Source organism: Ascaphus truei, chromosome 20, assembly GCF_040206685.1.
Source record: "Ascaphus truei isolate aAscTru1 chromosome 20, aAscTru1.hap1, whole genome shotgun sequence".
In the NCBI taxonomy this organism is placed as follows: domain Eukaryota; kingdom Metazoa; phylum Chordata; class Amphibia; order Anura; family Ascaphidae; genus Ascaphus; species Ascaphus truei.
The window spans coordinates 17,331,855-17,357,610 of NC_134502.1; the positions used below are offsets into that span (position 1 = coordinate 17,331,855).

At 50.3% G+C, this 25,756-nt stretch overlaps 1 protein-coding gene across 11 annotated transcripts in view; it reads right to left on the reverse strand.

The window, feature by feature from the left end:
* Nucleotides 1-13,039, reverse strand: part of PRKACA (protein kinase cAMP-activated catalytic subunit alpha) — a 72,178-nt gene extending 59,139 nt beyond the window's left edge. For 2 of the 11 annotated variants that reach the window (XM_075577348.1, XM_075577344.1), the window contains exons 1-2: nucleotides 12,847-12,978; nucleotides 10,787-10,890 (exon numbers count right to left, since the gene is read on the reverse strand). In XM_075577348.1, the coding sequence (XP_075433463.1) occupies nucleotides 10,787-10,832 (46 nt within the window). In that variant the 5' untranslated portion in view covers nucleotides 10,833-10,890; nucleotides 12,847-12,978. Of the gene's footprint in view, nucleotides 1-7,463; nucleotides 7,604-10,786; nucleotides 10,891-11,392; nucleotides 11,914-12,765; nucleotides 12,784-12,846 lie in introns of those variants that run through there. The other 9 variants (XM_075577340.1, XM_075577345.1, XM_075577349.1 and 6 more) reach the window with 9 other exon arrangements.
* Nucleotides 13,040-25,756: the final 12,717 nt, after the last annotated feature.

Consider the following 25,756-nt stretch of genomic DNA (forward strand, 5'->3'; position numbering starts at 1 on the left):
ACACACCCTATACCCCCACACACACACACACACCTCTATACCCCCCCCACACACACACCCCACACCTCTATACCCCCACACACACACACACACCTCTATACCCCCACACACACACACACACACACACCTCTATACCCCCCACACACACACACACACACCTCTAACCCCCCACACACACCACACACCTCATACCCCCACACACACACACACACCTCTATACCCCCACACACACACCACACACCCACCCCCCCCACACACACACACACCTACCCCCACACACACACACACACCCTATACCCCCCACACACCACACACACCCCCCCCCCACACACACACACACACCCCACCCCCACACACACACACACACACCCTACCCCCCCCACACACACACACACCTCTATACCCCCACACACACACACCCACCCATACCCCCACACACACACACACACCTCTATACCCCCCCCCACACCCACACACCTCTATACCCCCACACACACACACACACACCCCTACCCCCCACACACACACACACACCCCTATACCCCCACACACACACACCCACACACACACACACCTCTATACCCCCCACACACACACACACACACCCTACCCCCCCCACACACCACACACACCCCAAAACCCCCCCCCCACACACACCACACACCCCCTATACCCCCCCCACACCCACACACACACCCCACCCCCCACACACACACACACCCAAACCCCCACCACACACACCCCACACCCCCCCCCACCCCCTACACCCCCCCCACACACCCCCAACCCCCCCCACACACCCAATACCCCCCCCCACACACACCCTATACCCCCCCCCACACCCCACACACCCTACACCCCCCCCCACACACACACCCCACCCCCCCCACACACACACCCATACCCCCCCCCACACACACCCCCCCATACCCCCCCCACACACACACCCTATACCCCCACCACACACACACACCTCTAACCCCCCACACACACACACACCTCTACCCCCCACACACACACACCCTACCCCCACACACACACACCCCTATACCCCCACACCACACACCCCTATACCCCCCCACACACACACCCCTACCCCCCACACACACACACCTCTATACACACACACACACACACACCCTATACACACACACACACACACACCTCTATACACACACACACACACACACCTCTATACACACACACACACACACACCTCTATACCCCCACCACACACACACACACCCTATACCCCCCACACACACACACACACCTCTAACCCCCACACACACACACACACCCACACACCCACACACCACCCCCACACACACACACCCCTATACCCCCCACACACACACACACCCATACCCCCCCCCACACCTCTAACCCCCCCCCCCACACACACACCTCTACCCCCCCCCCCACACACACACCCTACACCCCCCCCCACACACACACCTCTATACCCCCCCCCACACACACACCTCTAACCCCCCCCCACACACACACCCTACCCCCACACACACACACCATACCCCCCCCACACACACACCTCAACCCCCCCCACACACACCCACACACCCCACCCCCACACACACACCTCTAACCCCCACACACACACACACCTCTATACCCCCCCCCCCACACACACCCATACCCCCCCCCCCACACCACACACCCTATACCCCCCCCCCCACACACACACCCCTATACCCCCCCCCCACACACACCTCTACCCCCACACACACACACCTCTATACCCCCACACACACACACCTCTATACCCCCACACACACACACCTCTATACCCCCACACACACACACCCCTATACCCCCACACACACACACCTCCATACCCCCACACACACACACACCTCACCCCCACACACACACACCTCAATACCCCCACACACACACACCTCTATACCCCCCACACACACACACCTACCCCCACACACACACACCTCTATACCCCCACACACACACACCCATACCCCCACACACACACACACACCTCTATACCCACACACACACACCTCTATACCCCCACACACACACACCTCTATACCCCCACACACACACACCTCTATAAACCCACACACACCTCTATACCCCCACACACACACACCTCTATACCCCCACACACACACACCCTATACCCCCACACACACACACCTCTATACCCCCACACACACACACCTCTATACCCCCACACACACACACCTCTATACCCCCACACACACACACCTCTATAACCCCCACACACACACACCTCTATACCCCCACACACACACACCACTATACCCCCATACACACACACACCCTCTATACCCCCACACACACACACCTCTATACCCCCCACACACACACACCTATACCCCCACACACACACACCTATACCCCCACACACACACACCATACCCCCACACACACACACCTATACCCCCACACACACACACCTATACCCCCACACACACACACCTCTATACCCCCACACACACACACCTCTATACCCCCACACACACACCTCTATACCCCCACACACACACCACAAACCCCCACACACACACACCTCTATACCCCCACACACACACACCTCTATACCCCCACACACACACACCTCTATACCCCCACACACACACACACCTCTATACCCCCACACACACACACCTCTATACCCCACACACACACACCTCAATACCCCCACACACCTCTATACCCCCACACACACACACCTCTATACCCCCACACACACACACCTCTATACCCCCACACACACACACCTCTATACCCCCACACACACACACCTCTATACCCCCACACACACACACACACCTCTATACCCACACACACACACCTCTATACCCCCACACACACACACCTCTATACCCCCACACACACCTCTATAAACCCACACACACACCTCTATACCCCCACACACACACACCTCTATACCCCCACACACACACACCTCTATACCCCCACACACACACACCTCTATACCCCCACACACACACACCTCTATACCCCCACACACACACACCTCTATACCCCCACACACACACACCTCTATACCCCCACACACACACACCTCTATACCCCCACACACACCTCTATACCCCCCCACACACACACACCTCTATACCCCCCCACACACACACACCTCTATACCCCCACACACACACACACCTCTATACCCCCACACACACACACCTCTATACCCCCACACACACACACCTATACCCCCACACACACACACCTATACCCCCACACACACACACCTCTATACCCCCACACACACACCACCTCTATACCCCCACACACACACACCTCTATACCCCCACACACACACCTCTATACCCCCACACACACACACCTCTATACCCCCACACACACACACCTCTATACCCCCACACACACACACACCTCTATACCCCCACACACACACACACCTCTATACCCCCACACACACACACCTCTATACCCCCACACACACACACCTCTATACCCCCACACACCTCTATACCCCCACACACACACACCTCTATACCCCCACACACACACACCTCTATACCCCCACACACACACACCTCTATACCCCCACACACACACACCTCTATACCCCCACACACACACCTCTATACCCCCACACACACACACCTCTATACCCCCACACACACACACCTCTATACCCCCACACACACACACCTCTATACCCCCACACACACACACCTCTATACCCCCACACACACACACCTCTATACCCCCACACACACACACCTCTATACCCCCACACACACACACCTCTATACCCCCACACACACACACCTCTATACCCCCACACACACCTCTATACCCCCACACACACCTCTATACCCCCACACACACCTCTATACCCCACACACCTCTATACCCACACACAAACACACACACACACACACACACACACACACCTCTATACCTACACCTCTATATATATACACACACACACACACACACACACACACACACACCTACACAAACACCTCTATACCTACACCTCTATATATACACACACACCTCTATACCTATACACACACACCTCTATACCCACACCCACACACACACACCCACAAACACCTCCACCCAACTACATAAAACACCCCTATACCCCACGCACATACACGTGTGCGCACCCTCCCATATCTACTGTACACCCCTATACCCACTCACTTCTAAACCCCTACACACACTTCTACCTATCTGCATACACCCACACCTGTATACCAGCACACACCCTTATACCCACCAAACACACACTTGACATTATATATACAAACACGCCATATATAAATCAGGCGTTTCCCCACGACGGACGCCGCACACAGGTGTGCGAGATGTGATGTCAGATCAGGGGGAAGTGCCTGATTTATACTCCGCTTTTGCTGTAAATCAAACCGCACCCAGGAGCAGCAAGGACAGGGTGTGTATGTGTGTGTATGTATGTGTATGTGTGTGTATGTGTGTGTATGTGTGTGTATGTGTGTGTATGTGTGTGTGTGTATGTGTGTGTGTGTGTGTGTGTGTATGTGTGTGTGTGTGTGTGTGTACGTGTGTACGTGTGTACGTGTGTACGTGTGTACGTGTGTACGTGTGTACGTGTGTACGTGTGTACGTGTGTACGTGTGTACGTGTGTACGTGTGTACGTGTGTACGTGTGTGTGTACGTGTGTACGTGTGTGTGTGTGTGTGTAGGTGTACATGTGTGTGTGTGTGTGTGTGTAGGTGTACGTGTGTGTGTGTGTGTGTGCGTGTGTGTGTGTGTAGGTGTGTGTGTGTAGGTGTGTGTGTGTGTGTGTGTGTGTAGGTGTACGTGTGTGTGTGTAGGTGTGCGTGTGCGTGTGCGTGTGTGTGTGTAGGTGTACGTGTGTGTGTGTGTGTGTGTGTGTGTGTAGGTGTGCGTGTGCGTGTGTGTGTAGGTGTACATGTGTGTGTGTGTGGGTAGGTGTACATGTGTGTGTGTGTAGGTGTGTGTGTGTGTGTGTGTGTGTGTGTGTGTACGTGTGTGTGCGTGTGTGTGTGTGTGTGTGTACATGTGTGTGTGTGTGTGTGTAGGTGTACATGTGTGTGTGTGTGTGTGTGTGTGTGTGTGTGTGTAGGTGTACATGTGTGTGTGTGTAGGTGTACATGTGTGTGTGTGTGTGTGTAGGTGTACATGTGTGTGTGTGTGTGTGTGTGTGTGTGTGTAGGTGTACATGTGTGTGTGTGTGTTGGTGTACATGTGTGTGTGTGTGTGTTGGTGTACATGTGTGTAGATGTACATGTGTGTGTGTGTAGATGTACATGTGTGTGTGTGTAGATGTACATGTGTGTGTGTAGGTGTACATGTGTGTGTGTGTGTGTGTGTAGGTGTGTGTGTGTAGGTGTAGGTGTGTGTGTGTAGGTGTAGGTGTGTGTGTGTAGGTGTACGTGTGTGTGTGTGTGTGTAGGTGTACATGTGTGTGTGTAGGTGTACATGTGTGTGTGTGTGTGTGTGTAGGTGTGTGTGTGTAGGTGTGTGTGTGTAGGTGTGTGTGTGTAGGTGTGTGTGTGTAGGTGTGTGTGTGTAGGTGTGTGTGTGTAGGTGTACGTGTGTGTGTGTAGGTGTACATGTGTGTAGGTGTACATGTGTGCGTATGTGTACATGTGTGCGTATGTGTACGTATGTGTGCGTATGTGTACATGTATGTGTACGTATGTGTACATGTGTGCGTGTGTACATGTGTGTGTATATATGTGTGTGTATATATGTGTGTGTACATGTGTGTGTACATGTGTGTGTACATATGTGTGTGTACATATGTGTGTGTACATATGTGTGTGTACATATGTGTGTGTACATATGTGTGTGTACATATGTGTGTGTACATATGTGTGTGTACATGTGTGTGTGTACATGTGTGTGTACATGTGTGTGTACATGTGTGTGTACATGTGTGTGTACATGTGTGTGTACATGTGTGTGTACATGTGTGTGTACATGTGTGTGTATATGTGTGCGTGTGTATATGTGCGTGTGTGTGTGTATATGTGTGTGTATGTACATGTGTGTGTATGTACATGTGTGTGTATGTACATGTGTGTGTATGTACATGTGCGTGTGTGTATGTACATGTGCGTGTGTGTATGTACATGTGCGTGTGTGTATGTACATGTGCGTGTGTGTACATGTGCGTGTGTGTACATGTGCGTGTGTGTACATGTGCGTGTGTGTACATGTGCGTGTGTGTACATGTGCGTGTGTGTACATGTGCGTGTGTGTACATGTGCGTGTGTGTACATGTGCGTACATGTGCGTGTGTGTATGTACATGTGCGTGTGTGTATGTACATGTGCGTGTGTGTATGTACATGTGCGTGTGTGTATGTAGATGTGCGTGTGTGTATGTATATGTGTGTGTATATGTGTATATGTGTGTGTATATGTGTGTGTGTGTGTGTATGTGTGTGTGTGTGTATATGTGTGTGTGTGTATATGTGTGTGTGTGTATATGTGTGTGTGTGTGTATATGTGTGTGTGTGTGTATATGTGTGTGTGTGTGTATATGTGTGTGTGTGTGTATATGTGTGTGTGTGTGTATATGTGTGTGTGTGTGTATATGTGTGTGTGTGTGTATATGTGTGTGTGTGTATATGTGTGTGTGTGTATATGTGTGTGTGTGTATATGTGTGTGTGTGTATATGTGTGTGTGTGTATATGTGTGTGTGTGTATATGTGTGTGTGTGTATATGTGTGTGTGTGTATATGTGTATATGTGTGTGTGTGTATATGTGTGTGTGTATATATGTGTGTGTGTATATATGTGTGTGTGTATATATGTGTGTGTGTATATATGTGTGTGTGTATATATGTGTGTGTGTATATATGTGTGTGTGTATATATGTGTGTGTGTATATATGTGTGTGTGTATATATGTGTGTGTGTATATATGTGTGTGTGTATATATGTGTGTGTGTATATATGTGTGTGTGTATATATGTGTGTGTATATATGTGTGTGTGTATATATGTGTGTGTGTATATATGTGTGTGTGTATATATGTGTGTGCATATGTGTGTGCGTGTGTGTATATATGTGTGTATATATGTGTGTATATATGTGTGTGCTTGTGTATATATGTGTGTGCGTGTGTGTATATATATGTGTGCGCGTGTGTGCATATATGTGTGTGTGTATATATGTGTGTGCGTGTGTGTATATATGTGTGTGTATATATGTGTGTGCGTGAGTGTATATATGTGTGTGCATATATGTGTGTGCGTGCATATATGTGTGTGCGTGTGTGCATATATGTGTGTGCATATATGTGTGCGTTCGTATGTATGTACAGTATGTGTGTGTACAGCATCGCAGGCTGCCAATCTCTGCAGAGCATCTCATATCCGCATTAACACGGCTCCCTCGCAGAGGTGTGTGTGTTGGCCTCCCCGCAGAGTGTCGCATACCGTAGCGCTCCAGCCCCTCGCGGTCCAGGGCAGGGGGAGGGGAGCTGAAGTGGGAGGTCGCCAGCTTCCAGCGGCGGAAGATGCCCGTGGTGGAGAGCATCGGAGGCAGTCACCCACTGCCAGCGGGCGCAACGATCTGCAGGACGCGAGGGGGAGGAGGAGGAAGGCACGCCTCCCACCACTGACCCCCTATAGGAGGGGGGAGGGGACAGCTATTAATATCCCATAAGGGGATTAACCCGGGATAAAAGCTCATTAGCTGTGACGTGCAGAGCGTCGCTCCGGTAACCCCTCCACTGCCAGAGACCTGCAGAGCGTCGCTCCGGTAACCCCTCCACTGCCAGAGACCTGCAGAGCGTCGCTCCGGTAACCCCTCCACTGCCAGAGACCTGCAGAGCGTCGCTCCGGTAACCCCTCCACTGCCAGAGACCTGCAGAGCGTCGCTCCGGTAACCCCTCCACTGCCAGAGACCTGCAGAGCGTCGCTCCGGTAACCCCTCCACTGCCAGAGACCTGCAGAGCGTCGCTCCGGTAACCCCTCCACTGCCAGAGACCTGCAGAGCATCGCTCCGGTAACCCCTCCACTGCCAGAGACCTGCAGAGCATCGCTCCGGTAACCCCTCCACTGCCAGAGACCTGCAGAGCATCGCTCCGGTAACCCCTGCACTGCCAGAGACCTGCAGAGCATCGGTCCGGTAACCCCTCCACTGCCAGAGACCTGCAGAGCATCGGTCCGGTAACCCCTCCACTGCCAGAGACCTGCAGAGCGTCGCTACGGTAACCCCTCCACTGCCAGAGACCTGCAGAGCGTCGCTCCGGTAACCCCTCCACTGCCAGAGACCTGCAGAGCATCGCTCCGGTAACCCCTCCACTGCCAGAGACCTGCAGAGCGTCGCTCCGGTAACCCCTCCACTGCCAGAGACCTGCAGAGCGTCGCTACGGTAACCCCTCCACTGCCAGAGACCTGCAGAGCATCGCTCCGGTAACCCCTCCACTGCCAGAGACCTGCAGAGCATCGCTCCGGTAACCCCTCCACTGCCAGAGATCTGCAGAGCATCGCTCCGGTAACCCCTCCACTGCCAGAGACCTGCAGAGCATCGCTCCGGTAACCCCTCCACTGCCAGAGAACTGCAGAGCATCGCTCCGGTAACCCCTCCACTGCCAGAGACCTGCAAAGCGACGCTCCGGTAACCCCCTCCCCGAGATCTGCAGAGCGTCGCTCAGGTAACCCCTGCCCTGCCAGAGACCTGCAGAGCATCGCTCCCCTAACCCCTTCCCTGCCAGACCTGCAGAGCATCACTCCCCTAACTCCTTCCCTGCCAGAGACCTGCAGAGCGTCACTCCACTAACCCCATTCCCTGCCAGACCTGCAGAGCTTCACTCCCCTAACCCCTTCCCTGCCAGACCTGCAGAGCATCACTCCCCTAACTCCTTCCCTGCCAGAGACTGCAGAGCGGCACTCCCCTAACCCCTTCCCTGCCAGAGACCTGCAGAGGGTCACTCCACTAACCCCTTCCCTGCCAGACATGCAGAGCGTCACTCCCCTAACCCCTTCCAGAGACTGCAGAGCGTTACTCCCCTAGCCCCTTCCCTGCCAGAGACTGCAGAGCGGCACTCCCCTAACCCCTTCCAGAGACTGCAGAGCGTTACTCCCCTAGCCCCTTCCCTGCCAGAGACTGCAGAGCGTCACTCCCCTAACCCCTTCCCTGCCAGAGACCTGCAGAGCGTCACTCCACTAACCCCTTCCCTGCCAGAGACCTGCAGAGCGTCACTCCACTAACCCCTTCCCTGCCAGAGACCTGCAGAGCATCACTCCCCTAACCCCTTCCCTGCCAGACCTGCAGAGCATCACTCCCCTAACCCCTTCCCTGCCAGACCTGCAGAGCATCACTTAACATGTCAGGGAGAGGGAGTGGCTCAGTGAGTAGAGACACTGACTCTGGCACTGAGTTTGAAGCAGGTGGAACCTGGTTCAATTCCCGGTGTCGGCTCCTTGTGACCTTGGGCAAGTCACTTTATCTCCCTGTGCCTCAGGCACCAAAAACATAGATTGTAAGCTCCGAGCGCAGCGCCAACAAGATCTCTTACAACACCAACAAAAAGCAGAGAGAAGAAGCCCGGGACTGAGGCAGTTATGCGGTTAAGAGCCGAATTCAGATCAATTAGTATATTTCTAAAAAGAAAAAAAAAACTTGGGGCGGAAACCATCAGAAAAACAAATAAACTAGAAAATCGATGCATTTTATTTTAGTAAACACGGAACTACATTCTTACATCCCAAAACCCAGGGCTAAGCCGACTAAAGATAAATCATATTTACAGGAGGGGAACAAAAATCTAATCCAAATTATACGTCCGGAAAGCCAAAAATAAATAATATATATATAGAGAGAAAATGGAACTACATTCAGATATCCCAGAGCCTAAAGAGTGAAGTGGTTAAACTGTCAGCCAAATTACAGCCAAAGTAAAAGTTCTGGGGGAGAGAAGGGGATACGAGAGTAGATACGAGACGGAAAAATAAAATAGAAACAAAAAACGGAACTACATTCGGCTAGAGATTGAGTGCGTCAAACAAAGCAAACTTTTTTGTTTTGTTTGCTGCAAAAAAAAAAAAAAAAATAATAATAAAAAATAATAAGAATAATAGTTAATATAAAAAATAATAATAATTAAAATAATAAAAAAAAAAAAAAAATATAATGCATAAAATAAAAAAAATAATAAATAACATAATTCAAAATAATATCACAAAACACGCCAAAGTCAACCCAAAAACTACCGCCCGATCTACTTTCGAGAAGTACACCTGTTCTAAATCCTTCCGCCTAAAAGAAGTCCGCCCTGGACTGTGTGATACCGGTAGCTGTCTCAAGCCCCTCCCACCGGGCAATCGGGGGAAGCCCCCCGATCAACTAGGGAACAGACACCACCCCACCCCCCCTACCGACCATCAGGAGGCCAATCCCAAGGCGCAATGGCAAAATAACACGTAAAGTAGTCCTGGGGGCAAATCAGTAAAAGTTACACACGCAGAAGAGGTTGGGACAGGGCGGGTGGTGTGGGGGGTAAAGCGGCTGTTACCCCACCAGTGGAGGAGCCTGGGGATGGGGGGCAATAGAGACTGGTGACTGCTCCCCCGGCTATGCAGATGGACTATTTTTCACACCGAGGATGAATCCTGTTGCCTGGTAGAAGTCAGCCCACAGAGGCTAAATATCCCGCCACTATTTCCAGGGTTATGAATAGGCGATATCCCTACGCCTTGGGATGGGGTGGCCATTTTTAAGAACCCCAGCGGTAAAGGTGGTGGGGGGTACTCACCACTCTCCTGCTCGCCGCCCTTCTTGGCTGTGGCCGCGTTGCCCATGGTGGGGGGAGGGCAGGACCTCTAGGACCAGGACAGACCCCCCCGATACCTCTAGGACCTGTTATGACAGACACAAAGCCCTGTTACCTCTCGGACCTCCAGTAAGACACACACATGCCCTTCTTATACCTCTAGGACCGGTCATGACCAGCATGCGCACACAGCCCTGTTACCTCTAGGACCTCCTGTAAGACACACACATGCCCTTCTTATACCTCTAGGACCAGTCATGACCAGCATGCGCACACAGCCCTGTTACCTCTAGCACTCCCTGTGAGACACACGATTATACCTCTAGGACGTGGGCATGGACTCATCTTATTCCTCTAGGACCGGTTATAAAAAAAACAAAAGTACATCTCATACCTCTAGGCCCGGGACAGACCTCTGACCCCACCTATGAGAGCTCTAGAACATACACACCCTTTCATACCTCTAGAACCTGAAAATATCCACCCGCCTCCCCACCCCCATATATACCTCTAGGACCTGTTATGACAGACATACACACACCCTAGACCTAGGTTACCTCTAGGATATGTTATAACAGATACACGTACCCCTCTTACCTCTAGAACTAAACACCACCTATGAAACCTCTAGGTGGTGTTATAACAGGCACATCCTCTCATAGCGCAGGGACCTGTCATGACAAACACATACCCCGTCACCCTCTAATACCTCTAGAACTAAAAACACACCAACACCTCTAGGATTTTTTTTTTATAAGAGACACCCGTTATCCTTCTTATACCTCTAGGACTAAACACCACCTATGATACACCCTGTACCTCCCAAGGACCTGGACTTCATCCCGAATAGCTCTGGGACCAGTGACACCTCTAGGACCTGTTATAACAGACCTACCCCCTCTCAGACACCTCTATGACTACACAAACATCCCCGGAAATTTCTAGGACCCGGATACCTGACAAACACAACCCATCTCAGGCATCTAGGGCCTGATCCTCGTCCTTCCCCAACACCTCTGGCAGCTACCACACACCGTGACACCCCTAGGACCTGGCCCAACAGGCCCACTGACACCTCTAGGACCTGGCCCAAAGGGTCCACTGACCCCTCTAGGACCTGGCGTAACGGGCCCACTGGCCCCTCTAGGACCTGGCCCAACGGGCCCACTGGCCCCTCTAGGACCTGGTCCAACGGGCCCACTGGCCCCTCTAGGACCTGGCCCAACGGGCCCACTGGCCCCTCTAGGACCTGGCCCAACGGGCCCACTGGCCCCTCTAGGACCTGGCGTAACGGGCCCACTGGCCCCTCTAGGACCTGGCGTAACGGGCCCACTGGCCCCTCTAGGACCTGGCGTAACGGGCCCACTGCGCCCCTCTAGGACCTGGCGTAACGGGCCCACTGGCCCCTCTAGGACCTGGCGTAACGGGCCCACTGGCCCCTCTAGGACCAGGCGTAACGGGCCCACTGGCCCCTCTAGGACCTGGCGTAACGGGCCCACTGGCCCCTCTAGGACCTGGCGTAACGGGCCCACTGGCCCCTCTAGGACCTGGCGTAACGGGCCCACTGGCCCCTCTAGGACCTGGCGTAACAGGCCCACTGGCCCCTCTAGGACGTGATCAAACTGACCTTTCCCTGCCTTGTCACCTCTAGGACCTGTATACCAGAAACAAACCTCAGGATTACCTCTAGGACCTGACAAAACTGAAAACCACCTGTCCTCCCTTACACCACTAGGACCTGCTACAGCAGGAATATCCCCCCCTAGGGCTACACATACACACAACGCCACTATTACCGCTAGGACCTGATTTAAAAAAAACAGGCCTTCCCCCCTCAAGACCCGTGTCCCAGTTACCCCGCCCCCCCGAAACCTCTAGGATTTATTATAACGGGTCTCTTCCCCTCCATGACACCTCTAAGACCATACACAATGCACCCGACACCTCTAGGACACGTATACCAGTCGCACGCCCTGTAGGCCCTGATATAACGGGCCCCTCCGCCGGCACCTCTAGGACCCGTGTCCCAACCCACTCCATACCTCTAGGACAGCCCCCTTTGATACCTCTAGGACCCGCACGCCGCGCTCACCTGCTGGTCCCGCCCGGCGTAACGTCACTCACACCTCGCCAGCCAATTGGCGGCCGAGTACCGCCGAGCGGCCCGCAGCCAATCAGCGTCCCCCGTTTGTCCACCAACAACCATGGGGCCACGCCCCCTCTAGCGATCCGTTTGCTTTAGGCCACGCCCTCCCCCTCCCTTCTCACCTTGCGTCACCCAGGAGACGGAGGGAGGCGGGGTGACGTCACGGAGGGCGGCGGGCCAATAGGGCGGGCAGGCTCGATCGCGCTGCCGTGGGAAACCGCGGAGACCCCGCCCACCGCGCTCGGCTTATTGGCTGCGCGCTCCCTGAATGACAGGTGGGGGGCCAAAAAGGCACCTCTCGCTGATTGGACGAAACTCAGCGTCGGGTGCGCTGACGTCATCCCGAAAGGGGGAGGGGGAAGGAAAAAATAGTGGTGACCACGCCTTCCTGACGTCACCGGCGCCTGTACTATTTATAGCAAGCGCGCCAGCCCCGCCCCTTAAAGTGACCGCGCAACATTAACACATTCAACACCCATAGCCCTGCAGAGTACATGCATGTTATGTACATAGTAGACACATAGTAGACGAAGTTCGGGCCCATATGCAGGTAACATGGCCGAGGCCTTATCCTTCTGAACCGGCGTGTCAGATGACGTCACGACGTCGCGTTACCGTGGCAACGGGACTTTGGTGACGCCGCGGTTCAGAAGGGGGAGGAGGAGGGCGGCAGGCAAGCAGGGTTGCCACCTTCTACTGAAGGCCAACCCAAAGGGAAAAAAAATTAAATCCCTTGTTGCGGCGGCGTTTCCCGGCATCCTGCTGCCATCCCCCCATCCGACTCCAGTGAACATGGCTGGGCAGCGTCATGACGGCGCGTTGCCATGGCAGCGAGACGCGGCGGGTGGCCATGGCAACGTGACGCCCCGTAGCGTCGTGACGTCACGTAGCATCCGGTTGCCATGGCAACGCGGCCTCGTTTGAGGCCGGGCAGCCATGTTCACTGCAGTTGAAGGGATTTGCCGGAAAATAACAGAATGCCGGAGACCCCGCCGCCACCCGGAGATTGACAATGGCAACCCGTAGCCCGCAGGTAAGTGCCCGGGACCCGGAGTCAAACCCGGAGAGGCGGGAAACCCTGCAAGTAAGTGCCATGGGGCGGTGGATTTTGAAATCCACCATTGTTTAGACAGCAGGGCGCCGCTTTTCGGCGATCCGCCGATACGGCGGCACCGAGAAGGGGGCCGCCATGTTGGATAGTAGTTGGATAGTAAGTCGCGCATGCGCAGAACAGGCGGTTGCGCCCGGCGCGCATGCGCAGACCGTAGTTTGCGCACGCAGACCGTAGGTCGCGCATGCGGAGACCGGCGAAATGCCGATTTGCGCATGCACAGAACTGAAAACCGCCGGATCCGCTTTCCGCCGATTTTCACTATACGGCGGGCCCCTGGAACGGAACCCGCCGTATACCCGGGGCCCTCCTGTACTATATCCGTACTTACAGTATATTGATCTAGAGAAAAGGCAAACAAAAAACCCCAGTGTCATATCATCCAATGATATCTCATAAGGGGGAAAATAAATTCCTTCCTGACTCCAAGAATTGGCAATCAGATTACTCCCTGGATCAACATCCTTCCCATGTATACTTATTTGGTATATCCCTGTATATCTTTCCTTTCTAAAAAGATGTCCAACCTTTTTTGAACAAATCTATTGTATCTGCCATCACAGTCTCCATGGGTAATGAATTCCACATTTTAACTGCCCGTACTGTAAAGAACCCTTTCCTTTGTTGCTGGTGAAATCTCCTTTCCTCCAACCTTAAGGGATGGCCCAGAGTCCTTTGTACTGCCCAGTGGGATGAATAGTTCTTGTTAAAGCTCCTTGTATTGTCCCCGAATATATTTGTATATAGTTATCATATCCCGTCTTAGACGCCTCTTTTCTAATGTAAATAAATCTAATTTAGCTAGCCTCTCCTCATAAGTTAGATTATCCATCCCCTTTATTAATTTGGTGGCTCTTCTCTGCACTCTCTCTAGTTCCATAATGTCTTGTCTAAGGCGTCGTAACCAAAATTGTACTCCATATTCAAGGTGTGGTCTTACTAATGCTTTGTAAAAGGGCATAATTATGTTTACTTACCTTCCATCCATTGCCCGTTTAATGCAAGATAAGATCTTGTTTGCCTTTGCAGCTCCTGCATGACTTTGAGCACTATTGCTAAGCCTGCTGTCTACAAGCACTCCTAAATCCTTCTCCATCAAGAATTCCCCTAATTTATCCCCATTTAATTTGTAAGTTGTCTGTTTATTCTTGTTTCCCAAATGCATAACTGTACATTTATATGTATTAAACCCCATCTGCCATTTACCTGCCCAAGTTTCCAGTCTCTCCAAGTCCTTCTGGAGAGAAATTACATCCTGCTCTTATTCTACCACCTTACACAATTTAGTTTCATCAGCAACGACTTTGCTCCATATGCCGACCTCAAGGTCATTAATAAACAAGTTAAAAAGTAGGGGTCCCAGTACCGATCCCTGAGGTACTCCGCTCACGACTTTAGCCCAACCTGAAAAAGTTCCATTTATGACAACCCTCTGTTGTCTGTCCTTCAACCAGTTTTCAATTCAGGTGCATATATTATTACTAAGACCAATTTTCTTTATTTTGTACACCAACCTCTTGTGTGGAACCGTATCAAAAGCCTTTGCTAAATAAATGTAAGTAGATCACATCAACTGCATTACCCTGGTCTAAAGTCCTACTTACCTCCTCCAAGGAACTAATAAGTTAAGGTTAGCTTGGCATGATCTATCCTTCATAAATCCATGCTGACTATTACTAATAATTTTGTTTTCCATTAAGTATTCCTGAATATTATCCCTTCAAGTAGCTGTAGCAGGGTCCCCTCTGGTGCCCGTGTCCCCTTACCTCCCGGCGCGGTCACGCCTGACAGCGGAGGCAGGGACAGGTGGAGCGGCGATCTGCTCGCCGGAGGCGCTGCCATGTTGTACTAGCGTACACAATTTCACGCATGCGCAGCACGACCCCCAGAGGCGCGGACATTAGGGAAGACAGGCTTCGGGGGACTACAACCCCCATGATGCCATGGGGCATTGCAACACATGATGCCTAGCAGCCAATCGCGCGGACGGATCTTCCTGCTTAGAGATACTTTTCGCGCGCTGAAACCACGCTAGCAGTCGGAGCTGGGATGCCATCAGGGTAGGGTGCATGTGTCAGTGGCACCTGCACTAGGCCAGAGACCCCCATTAGGCCCCGACTCCCCTCAGCTTGTGGTTGCTGCAGGGACAGGCCCATAGATAGGGACACTGCCCCTGTAGCATTTAAGTGAGGGATACAGCCAAGAATCAGCAGCATCCTGACCTCAGGTGATCTGGGACCAGACACCTGCAACAAAGAGACAGGTACAATCCCGGCGGGACCCACCCAACGTAGAGGCGGAGGCTTCGCGGTTACCGTCACTGGATCCGTGGATCCCATGTGCATCGCAGCGCGCCCGGGTGTAGACACACCCGGCAGGTACCTCATCTCACCAAAGTGCACCAACTATACACGGGCTAGGGGGGCAGCGCTGTCTCACACACTTTTCTGTGGACACTGGGACGGTACGGTGCCCGGAGCACCTCAGTACATTGGGGTAACCCCGCAGGGGTGTGGACACGGTGTTGGGAAAGCACGGGGAGGGGTTGCAGCCCTGTGAGGCCTAGTGTTACAGTAGTAGTGTCGTTGTTTATTATTGTTCATATATCTACAGTAAAGTGCTATTGTTTTATTACATCAGCGTATATTGTTCATATATGGTCCTGAACGGGGCTATCCCACATAGGATCCTGCGCAGGTGGAGGCGCTGTCACCCATCGAATCGGGTACACCCCAGGCTCCCAGCGGCGGAGGTTCAGGCCTCCTGTGAGCCACAGGTAAAGCACCACACACCCCGTAGCCGCTCTATCTCCCAGGGGGTGGGGGAAACAGTGTTACATAGCTCTCCCACTATAGAGATCAGGCTTACAGGTCTGTAATTCCCTGGATGTGATCTAGCTCCCTTTTTAAATATAGGCACCACATCTGCTTTACGCCAGGTACTGAGCCTGTGGAAATGGAGTCCTTGAATATTAAATGCAATGGTTTGGCTATTACTGAGCTTAACTCCTTGAGAACTCGGATGTATGCCATCGGGGCCAGACGCCATATTTACGTTAATTTTATTAAGCCGCCTATGAACTTCTTCCTCAGTTAACCAATTGTTTGTTAATAGTAACGCTTGCGCTCACCGCGAACAAGGCGGGACCCCCGTACTGAGGTGGGAAAGTACAAAACTGCGCACCCACAGCAGCGCAGGCACGCCTGGAGAGTGGATAGTCAGCGTAGCCGGGTCTGGGTAGGAGAGATCCGGTTAGTTGTGATACTTGCCGAAGTCCAGGGGTGGAGCCAGAGGGAAGGTCTATGTCCGTTAAGCCGTGATCAGGGGTTGGAGCCGGGAGAGTGGTAGTATATCCGATAGCCGTGGCGTGGGATGGAGAGGTGCGGGTAGTCAGATGCAAGCCGGGGTCGTTATCCAGAGAGGATCCTAAAGTCAAGCCGGGTAGCAGCAGAGAAACACAGGAACAAGGTGCAAGGCACAGCAATCGCAGGAACACAAGGCTACACAGGACTATGCTCAGCAATAAGAGAATGAGCAGGCAGGGTTTAAATAGGAAACAGGAATCAGTAGTAAGGGGGGCCGAGCAGAGGCGCGGCCTCTGTGGAGACCAGGATAAGCTGCCGGAGACAAGGAGGCAATACTGGCACTTGACACACACCTGGGAAGTGGTGCATTTTTGCTCATTTGATTGCCCTTTTCCAACTTTTGTTACATTCCTTATAATTCTGATATGATGTCTCCGTCCCTTCTGACCTCAAGGGGCCTAGTCTAGTAGTTTCGATAACTTTGCTGCCATCTCGGTCAGTGTGGCATGTTCCCACCGAACAGTTTGTCATTTGTGTTATCCCTGTATTCAGAAAACATTTCCACAAGTCTCAAACAGTGAGGTAGGAAAATGCCAGCGATGGTATCTCCGCCGCTCTCAAAGTTCTCCCCCGTACGATCTGGCCGCAGTCTGTAAGAGCTGCATAGAGAGAGCCGCCTCTCCCTGCACAGCTCTCACAGGCGATCGCACTGCTTTTATTTAAATGTGAATACTAGTGTGCGGGAGCCAGGGGGGGTCTCCAGGAGCCGAACCGCATTAATTTCAGGTCTGGGGACCCCCTGCTTCCCGAGTTACAGGCCCCCCGTTATGAGGTGCCGGTATCTCCTGTGCATTTAAACGTCCCGGTCACGTGACGCGGGAGATTTAAACGCACAGGAGTTACGGGCGCCTCCATAACGAGGCTTGTAAGTCGGGAAGCAAGGGGTCCACGAGGCTGAAATCAACCCCTTGCTCCCGCACACTAGTATTCACATTTAAATAAAAACAGCTTCAATACCGTAGCAGCTAGCTGCTAAGGCAATGAAGGGGTTAAACCTGAGTACCCTGTTTATTGGAGGCAGAGGGGGTGGATGAAGGGGGTTGTTGCCCCAGGGTGGGTGGTTAGGCCTGCGACGTGAAGGTTGTGGGAGGATGAACCCATTCACTACCATAGCAGTGATACCCGCTATTATAATGAAGGGGTTAACCACTCCCGCTACCCACCCGGTAGGCCTTACCACCCAACCCTGGGGCAACTACCCCCTTCACCCAATCCCTCTACCCCCTAGAAACATTAAAAAACACAACAACCATACTACCCACCTCCTCTACCCCCAACAACACCCCATCCCCCCAACACATACAGTAATGGGCAAAATTACTATTATCCAGATATGGATAATAGCTCATTTACCCATTCAAAATAAAACATTATCCAGCCAGCATAAAAGTAAATAAAAGTTCTACTTACCCCTGCCAGGATGAAGGCCGTCCTCGTCCTCATCATCGTCCTCCGCGTCCATGTCCTCCGTGGGCAGCAACAGTACAATAAAATACAAACTAATGGCCACTAACCCCTTAGCGGTTAGTAACCACTACAGTAATTAAGGGGGTAACCCCCCTCCCCCGCAACCCACCCGGGAGGCCTAACTACCCTCCCCGGGGCAACTACCCCCACCCTCTAACCATTGATTGGTACAGTGGCACATCATGCCCATATAATATGGGCATGATTTGCCACTATGGCAGTGAATGGGCAATCTTTAAAAAAAACAGCACCAAAAAAGGCACAACAAATAAAAAACAAATCATCAAAAAATACACAAATAAAAAAGCCAATCAGCAAAAAAACACAAAATAACCAATCAGCAAAAAAAACACAATAACAAGAATCAAGAAACAAAAAAAGACAATAACAAGAATCAAGATAAAAAACACAATAACAAGAATCAAAAATAAAAAAAAAACACAAGAATCAAGATTAAAAAAACACAATAACAAGAATCAAGATTTAAAAAAACACAATAACAAGAATCAAGATTAAAAAAACACAATAACAAGAATCAAGATTTAAAAAAAAACACAATAACAAGAATCAAAAATCAAAAAAACACAATAAGAATCAAGATTAAAAAATACACAATAAGAAAAATCAAAAAAACACAATAACAAGAATCAAAATTTAAAAAACACAATAACATGAATCAAAAATAAAAAAAACACAATAACAAGAATCAAGATTTAAAAAAAAAACACAATAACAAAAACCAAGCATCAAAAAAATATAATAAAAAAACAAGCATAAAAAAAAGCAATGCAAAATAATACAATTAATGTTTTTCTTAGTGTTGACATCTTCACCCTCCGATTCCGAGTCCATCAGCAACAGCAGGAACCTCTTGACACTCGAAGCAATGATCCTCAACAGCAGGTAAGTCCTTCTTTATCTTCATTTTCATCTGTATCTTTATCTGTCCATTGTAATCCATAGGCGGATGTTGTCCCATCGGCTTCCTATGGTCAAATGAGACGGGACAGGCCTTATATAAGGCCTGTGATGTCACATTTGAGTGTCAGATGGTACAGCTCCAATCCGATTGGATGCTGTACCATGTGACAAGGCTCTTTTTTTATTTTTTTTATTAAGGATGTGACGTCATCTTCAAGGGAGATACTTCACATCCTTAAATTTTAAATATTATATGGGCATGATGTACCACTGTGCCAATCAATGAGTAGAGGGAGGGGGTAGTTTCCCCGAGGAGGGTGGTTTGGCGTCCCACGTGGATAGCGGTGGAGAGGGGTTAACCCCTTAATTACTATAACTGTTACTAACTGCTAAGGTGATTAAGGGGTTACTGGCCATTAGTTTGTATTTTTATTCTACTGTTGCTGCCCACGGAGGACATGGACGCGGAGGACGGTGATGAGGACGGCCTTCATCCTGGAAGGGGTAAGTAGACCTTTTATTTACTTTATGCTGGCTGGATAATATTTTATTTTTAATGGACAAATGAGCTATTATTCAGATCTGGATAATACTAATTTTGCCCATTACTGTACTGTAATGTAATGGTTGTTGGGGGAAGTGCAGGTGCCCATTCATTCCCATTGCGGTTATCTTTGCTCCTATTGAGGGCAAAAGTAACCACACTGGCAATGAATGGGTGTATTAGCTTGTATTATGTTTTAATGTTTATTGTGGGTAGTGGAGGTGGGTGAAGGTGGTATTTGGCCCGTGGTGGATGTTTTTACCTACCGGGTGGGTAGCGAGAGGGGTTAACCTCTTCATTACCATAGCTGTAGTAACTGCTAAGGTAATGAATGGGTTAACTCCCCCCACTACCCACAATAAACCGGGCACTAATATGTAACCCCCTTTATTGCCTTAGCGGTTAGCCGCTGAGGTAATGAAGCTGCCTGTAAATGTATTTTTATTGCATCGTATTGAAGCCGGAGGTCTCCGGAGCTGGTATTAATGCATATCACCTCCGGAGACTCCCGGCTTCAATCCGAGGCAGGGGGAAAAAAAATAATTCTAAGTCCCACTCTCAAATCCCTTCTCGCTACCCTTGGGGTGACGAGATGAGATCTGTGATAAGCTCGCTATTTCAGAGCCTCGATGAGATTATCGGGGCTACTAGAATAGCGTGATCTTATCAAGATGGCGCCATTTTGCTTTTTGAAGCTCCCGCTTGGTGTGTGTTTGGGCAGGAGCGTAACCGCTCGGGAAAAATGCACACCCCGTACGAGTTTGGCAACTCATCGAAGCTTTCTGAGTAGCAAATCTACCAAATCGTACGGAAAGTGCCAAAAAAGCTTGATGAGTTGGTTATCAAACCTACTAAAATAGGCATAAACACAAGACAGAGCACACCGCTCACTCGTTTATTTGTAATTAATATTATATCATTAATTGGTCAAAAATGGGTGCTACCTATGTACTCAAGTTAATGGATTTAACACATAAATGAAAGGCTGACAAAGCCAATCAGTCATTCACAGAAAGTACATTTATGGTGCACACCACGCTAATTATTTTGTATTTTATAGTGAATATATTATAGTGAAAAAAAACGTGATTAAGTGATAAAAATAAAACTCAAAATCTAACACGTGGTGCTAAGATCTATAATTACTGCTGCCTTAAGTCATCCGCCATTGACAGTGGCATCTTTGAACAACACGGACAAAAGGGATGTGTGTGTGAAGAGCACACGAAAAGATCCCCACTGAGGCGCACCGCAGACCTGAGTTGAATTAAATCCTGGTCCTATAGTGCGCTAGACATACAACATATATAATTTATATATTTATATCTTTGAACAACAGTAAGAGCCTTGCAATGAATTAATGCTCAGAATAGAAATACTGAGGACAATATTTGCCTCCTTCATTGTGGCATAATAATTACCTATGCGCTCTACTACAATTGACAGAGAACATGATCACTGAATGTCATAGTCCCTAAGTTGTACCAACACCACATACCACTTCATTACTCGTCTCATGTACATATAAAGTTAACGGCAACAATATTGAATCATATATAATTCCTGATTAATGAAATGGCTCTAGAATAACTGTGAGTTCAAATGAAACAGTATTGCTATGCTGTTATATAGGGCCAAACAACCATATATGATATGTATAAAATTCCATGATTCTCAAATCAGTCCATTAACCAAGAGACCGTACTGACATACAAGTGTTTTTGTAACATTGACAGCGCAATTCAACCAGACAACATAGTTAGTTAGCGGCTCCTACAATGTCAGTTGATATGCTGTGCATGGATGCGTGCGTACACGAGTCGCTCATGATATATGCTACGACACAGGATTACAAGTTAGTAACAGTGCTGCGGGATCCCTCATCTTACTAAACTCGCATATGAGAAAGCTGCTTTCTAAAAGCAGCGCAGTTCCAACATCACTGCCAAGATTTACTTTGGACTCACTCACTCCAGTGACAGTGACGGTATAGCACTGATAACTTGCAAAGTGATCGCGTGTTAAGTTGTTGCTAGTCTGGAGTACTTAGCTATATTGTAGCATCCGCGGTGCGCGTGAGAGACTCAATGGCGACGGCAGTCCGCAGATCGGCGTCACCACGTCATTGCAAGGCTCTTACTGTTGTTCAAAGATGCCACTGTCAATGGCGGATGACTTAAGGCAGCAGTAATTATAGATCTTAGCACCACGTGTTAGATTTTATTGAGTTTTATTTTTATCACTTAATCACGTTTTTTTCACTATAATATATTCACTATAAAATACAAAATAATTAGTGTGGTGTGCACCATAAATGTACTTTCTGTGAATGACTGATTGACTTTGTCAGCCTTTCATTTATGTGTTAAATGTACTAAAATAGGCCTCTAAGAATCTAAAAGCCTGCCTCTATTTTTACCATTTCCTCCCCTACCTGTTTATTTCGCCACATTGGTTTTGACTTATTTCTGTTATACAGCAGGGCCCCGGGCAAGCGGCGGGTTCCGTTCCAAGGGCCTGCCGCCAAGCAAAAATCGCCGGCGATTTTCAGCGTGTGTGCATGCGCAAACCGGCAATTCCCCCTTCTGCGCGTGCGCAACCTCCGTTCTGCGCGCGTAACCTTCGTTCTGCGCATACACACCCTCGTCAACTGCCCGTTCTGCGCATGCGCGACCCCTGACTCTCCCGTTCTGCGCATGCGCAGACACGGCGGCCCGCTTCTCGGTACTGCCGTATCAGCGGATCGTTGAAAAGCGGGGCGCCGAGAAGTAGGGCCTTGCTGTACTTATTCCCCACGGGTATACATTGATAAGTGTGCTTTTCTAACAATGTTTTAAAGACTGCCCATTTATCTTCTACATTTTCCCTACAAAAACATTATCCCACTGTATTCCTTGTAAATTAGTCCTCAGTTTATTAAAATCTGCCTTTCTCATGGCAGATCCAGCAGCTGTGGCAGAGGGGGTCCTCCACCCATCCCCCCCCCCTTTTTTCTCCCCTAGTGTGTCTCCCCCCCCCCCTGAGTCTTTGTGTAGTGTGTTTAATTGGAAACTGAAGTGGCAGTACATACAGCGAATAAGTCGACCCATGCTATACACTGTTTTATAACTGCTGTATGTGTGAAAACTGAATAAAACATAAAGTTGAAAAAAAAAAAAAAAAATCTGCCTTTCTAAAGTTTAAGGTCTTTGTTGAACCCAAGTAATCTGTTTTTTGATCATTTATTTCAAATGAGACCATGTTATGATCACTGTTACCCAACTGTTCCAGGACTTGAATACTTGTTATTACTTCTACATTGTTTGATATTACCAAACCCAAAACTGCCCCTCTCCTGGTTGGTTCCTCAATAATTTGGGTCATGTAATTGTCTTTAAGCACCCCCAAAAACCTGTTTCCTTTTGTTGTAACGCTAATCTCATTGCCCCAGTCTATGTCTGGATAATTAAAATCCCCCATTATGCAAACATGACCCAGTTTTATGCCTTCTCCATTTGCCAAAGTATTTTAGCTTCCGCAATCTCAGATATTTGGTGGTTTATAGCATATTCCCACAAACATTTTCTTTATACTTTTACCTCCACTGCTAATTTCTATCCACAAAGTCTCTACATTTTCATCACTCCCTTCATAAACATCTTCCCTTATTTATAGGTTTTAGATCCGGTTTAACATATAAACATACTCCACCTCCCCTTCTATTTGTTCGATCCTTCCGAAAAAGGGAATAACCCTCTAAATTAACTGTCCAGTCATGAGTTTCATCCCACCATGTTTCAGTAATGCCTATGATATCATACTGCTCCCTTGCAGCTATTAATTCAAGCTCCCCCATTTTATCTGTCAGGCTTCTTGCATTAGCAAGCATGCATTTCAGGTTTTTTTCAGCGTGTACTGTTATCTTATCTGCTCCTTCCTTTCTGCGCCGATTGGCTTTAGTCTTTAGAAGTTTTCTAGTATTATCTGTATTTAATATGTGTGTTTCCCTGGACGTTTTCACCGGGGCCCCCACCAATGTGTCGCCGGCCTTGCGAGAACTCCCCCCACCCCACCGGTTTCTCTTACACCCCCCCCTTCTCGCTCTCTCACCCCTTCTTAGGCCGAGTCCACGGTCCCTGCTGGCGTGCTGAGGCGCGCTGAGGCGCAGGGAAAGCGGGTGCTTTCCCTGGCCTTGCGGTTGCTTACCGCAAGCGCTCTCAGCAGCCGTCAGGGGGCGGTCCGGGGGCGGTCCGGGGGCGGTCGCGTCACTGGCCGGGGGCGGGCCAGTGACGTCACGGAGCTGGTTCGCCCTCATTGGGCGAACCGCTCACGTGACCGGCCTGTCTCGCCGGCAAGCGGGGGAATTTTAAATTCCCCCAAGACCTGCGCTTCCGCAAGCGCGCGTAAGCGCAGGTGAGCCCCTACTAAAGCCGCTCTAATTGCGGCTGTAGGGGCTCAGTGCTGAGCGGGAGCGCGCCTCAGCGCGCTTCCGCCAGCAAGCAAGTAACATGGCCGAGGCCTTACACTCCCAATCACCTTTTCCTCCCCCCCCCCCCCCCCATGAATTTCTCCCCCCTCCCCATACTCAATAACCCCCTCCCCAATATATATACACACAAACACACAATAGCCCCCCCACCCCAAATACATATAGACAACACAGACAGACAGACACACACAATATGCCACCCTCCCAAATACACACACACACACAAAATAGGGCCCCCCTTGCCAAATACAGACAAACACACATACACAATAGGCCCCTCTCCCAAAATATACAGACACACACACACACACACACACAATAGGCCCCCCCCTGCCCCAATACAGACACACAATAAACCCCCCTCCTCAAAAACACAAACACACAAGCGTGGCCTGGCTGTGCGCGTGGGCATGTTACATACAGCGTGGCCTGGCTGTGCGCGTGGGCATGTTACATACATCATGGTCTTGCTGTGTGCGTGGGCATGTTACATACAGCGTGGCCTGGATGTGCGCGTGGACGTGTTACATACAGCGTGGCCTTGCTGTGCGCGTGTGCATGTTACATACAGCGTGGCCTGGATGTGCGCGTGGGCATGTTACATACAGCGTGGCCTTGCTGTGCGCGTGTGCATGTTACATACAGCGTGGCCTGGATGTGCGCGTGGGCATGTTACATACAGCGTGGCCTTGCTGTGCGCGTGTGCATGTTACATACAGCGTGGTCTGGCTGTGTGCGTGTGCATGTTACATACAGCGTGGCCTGGATGTGCGCGTGGACGTGTTACATACAGCGTGGTCTGGCTGTGCACGTGGGCATGTTACATACAGCGTGGTCTGGCTGTGGGAGTGGACATGTTACATACAGCGTGGTCTGGCTGTGCGCTTGTGCATGTTACATACAGCGTGGCCTGGCTGTGCGCGTGGGCAT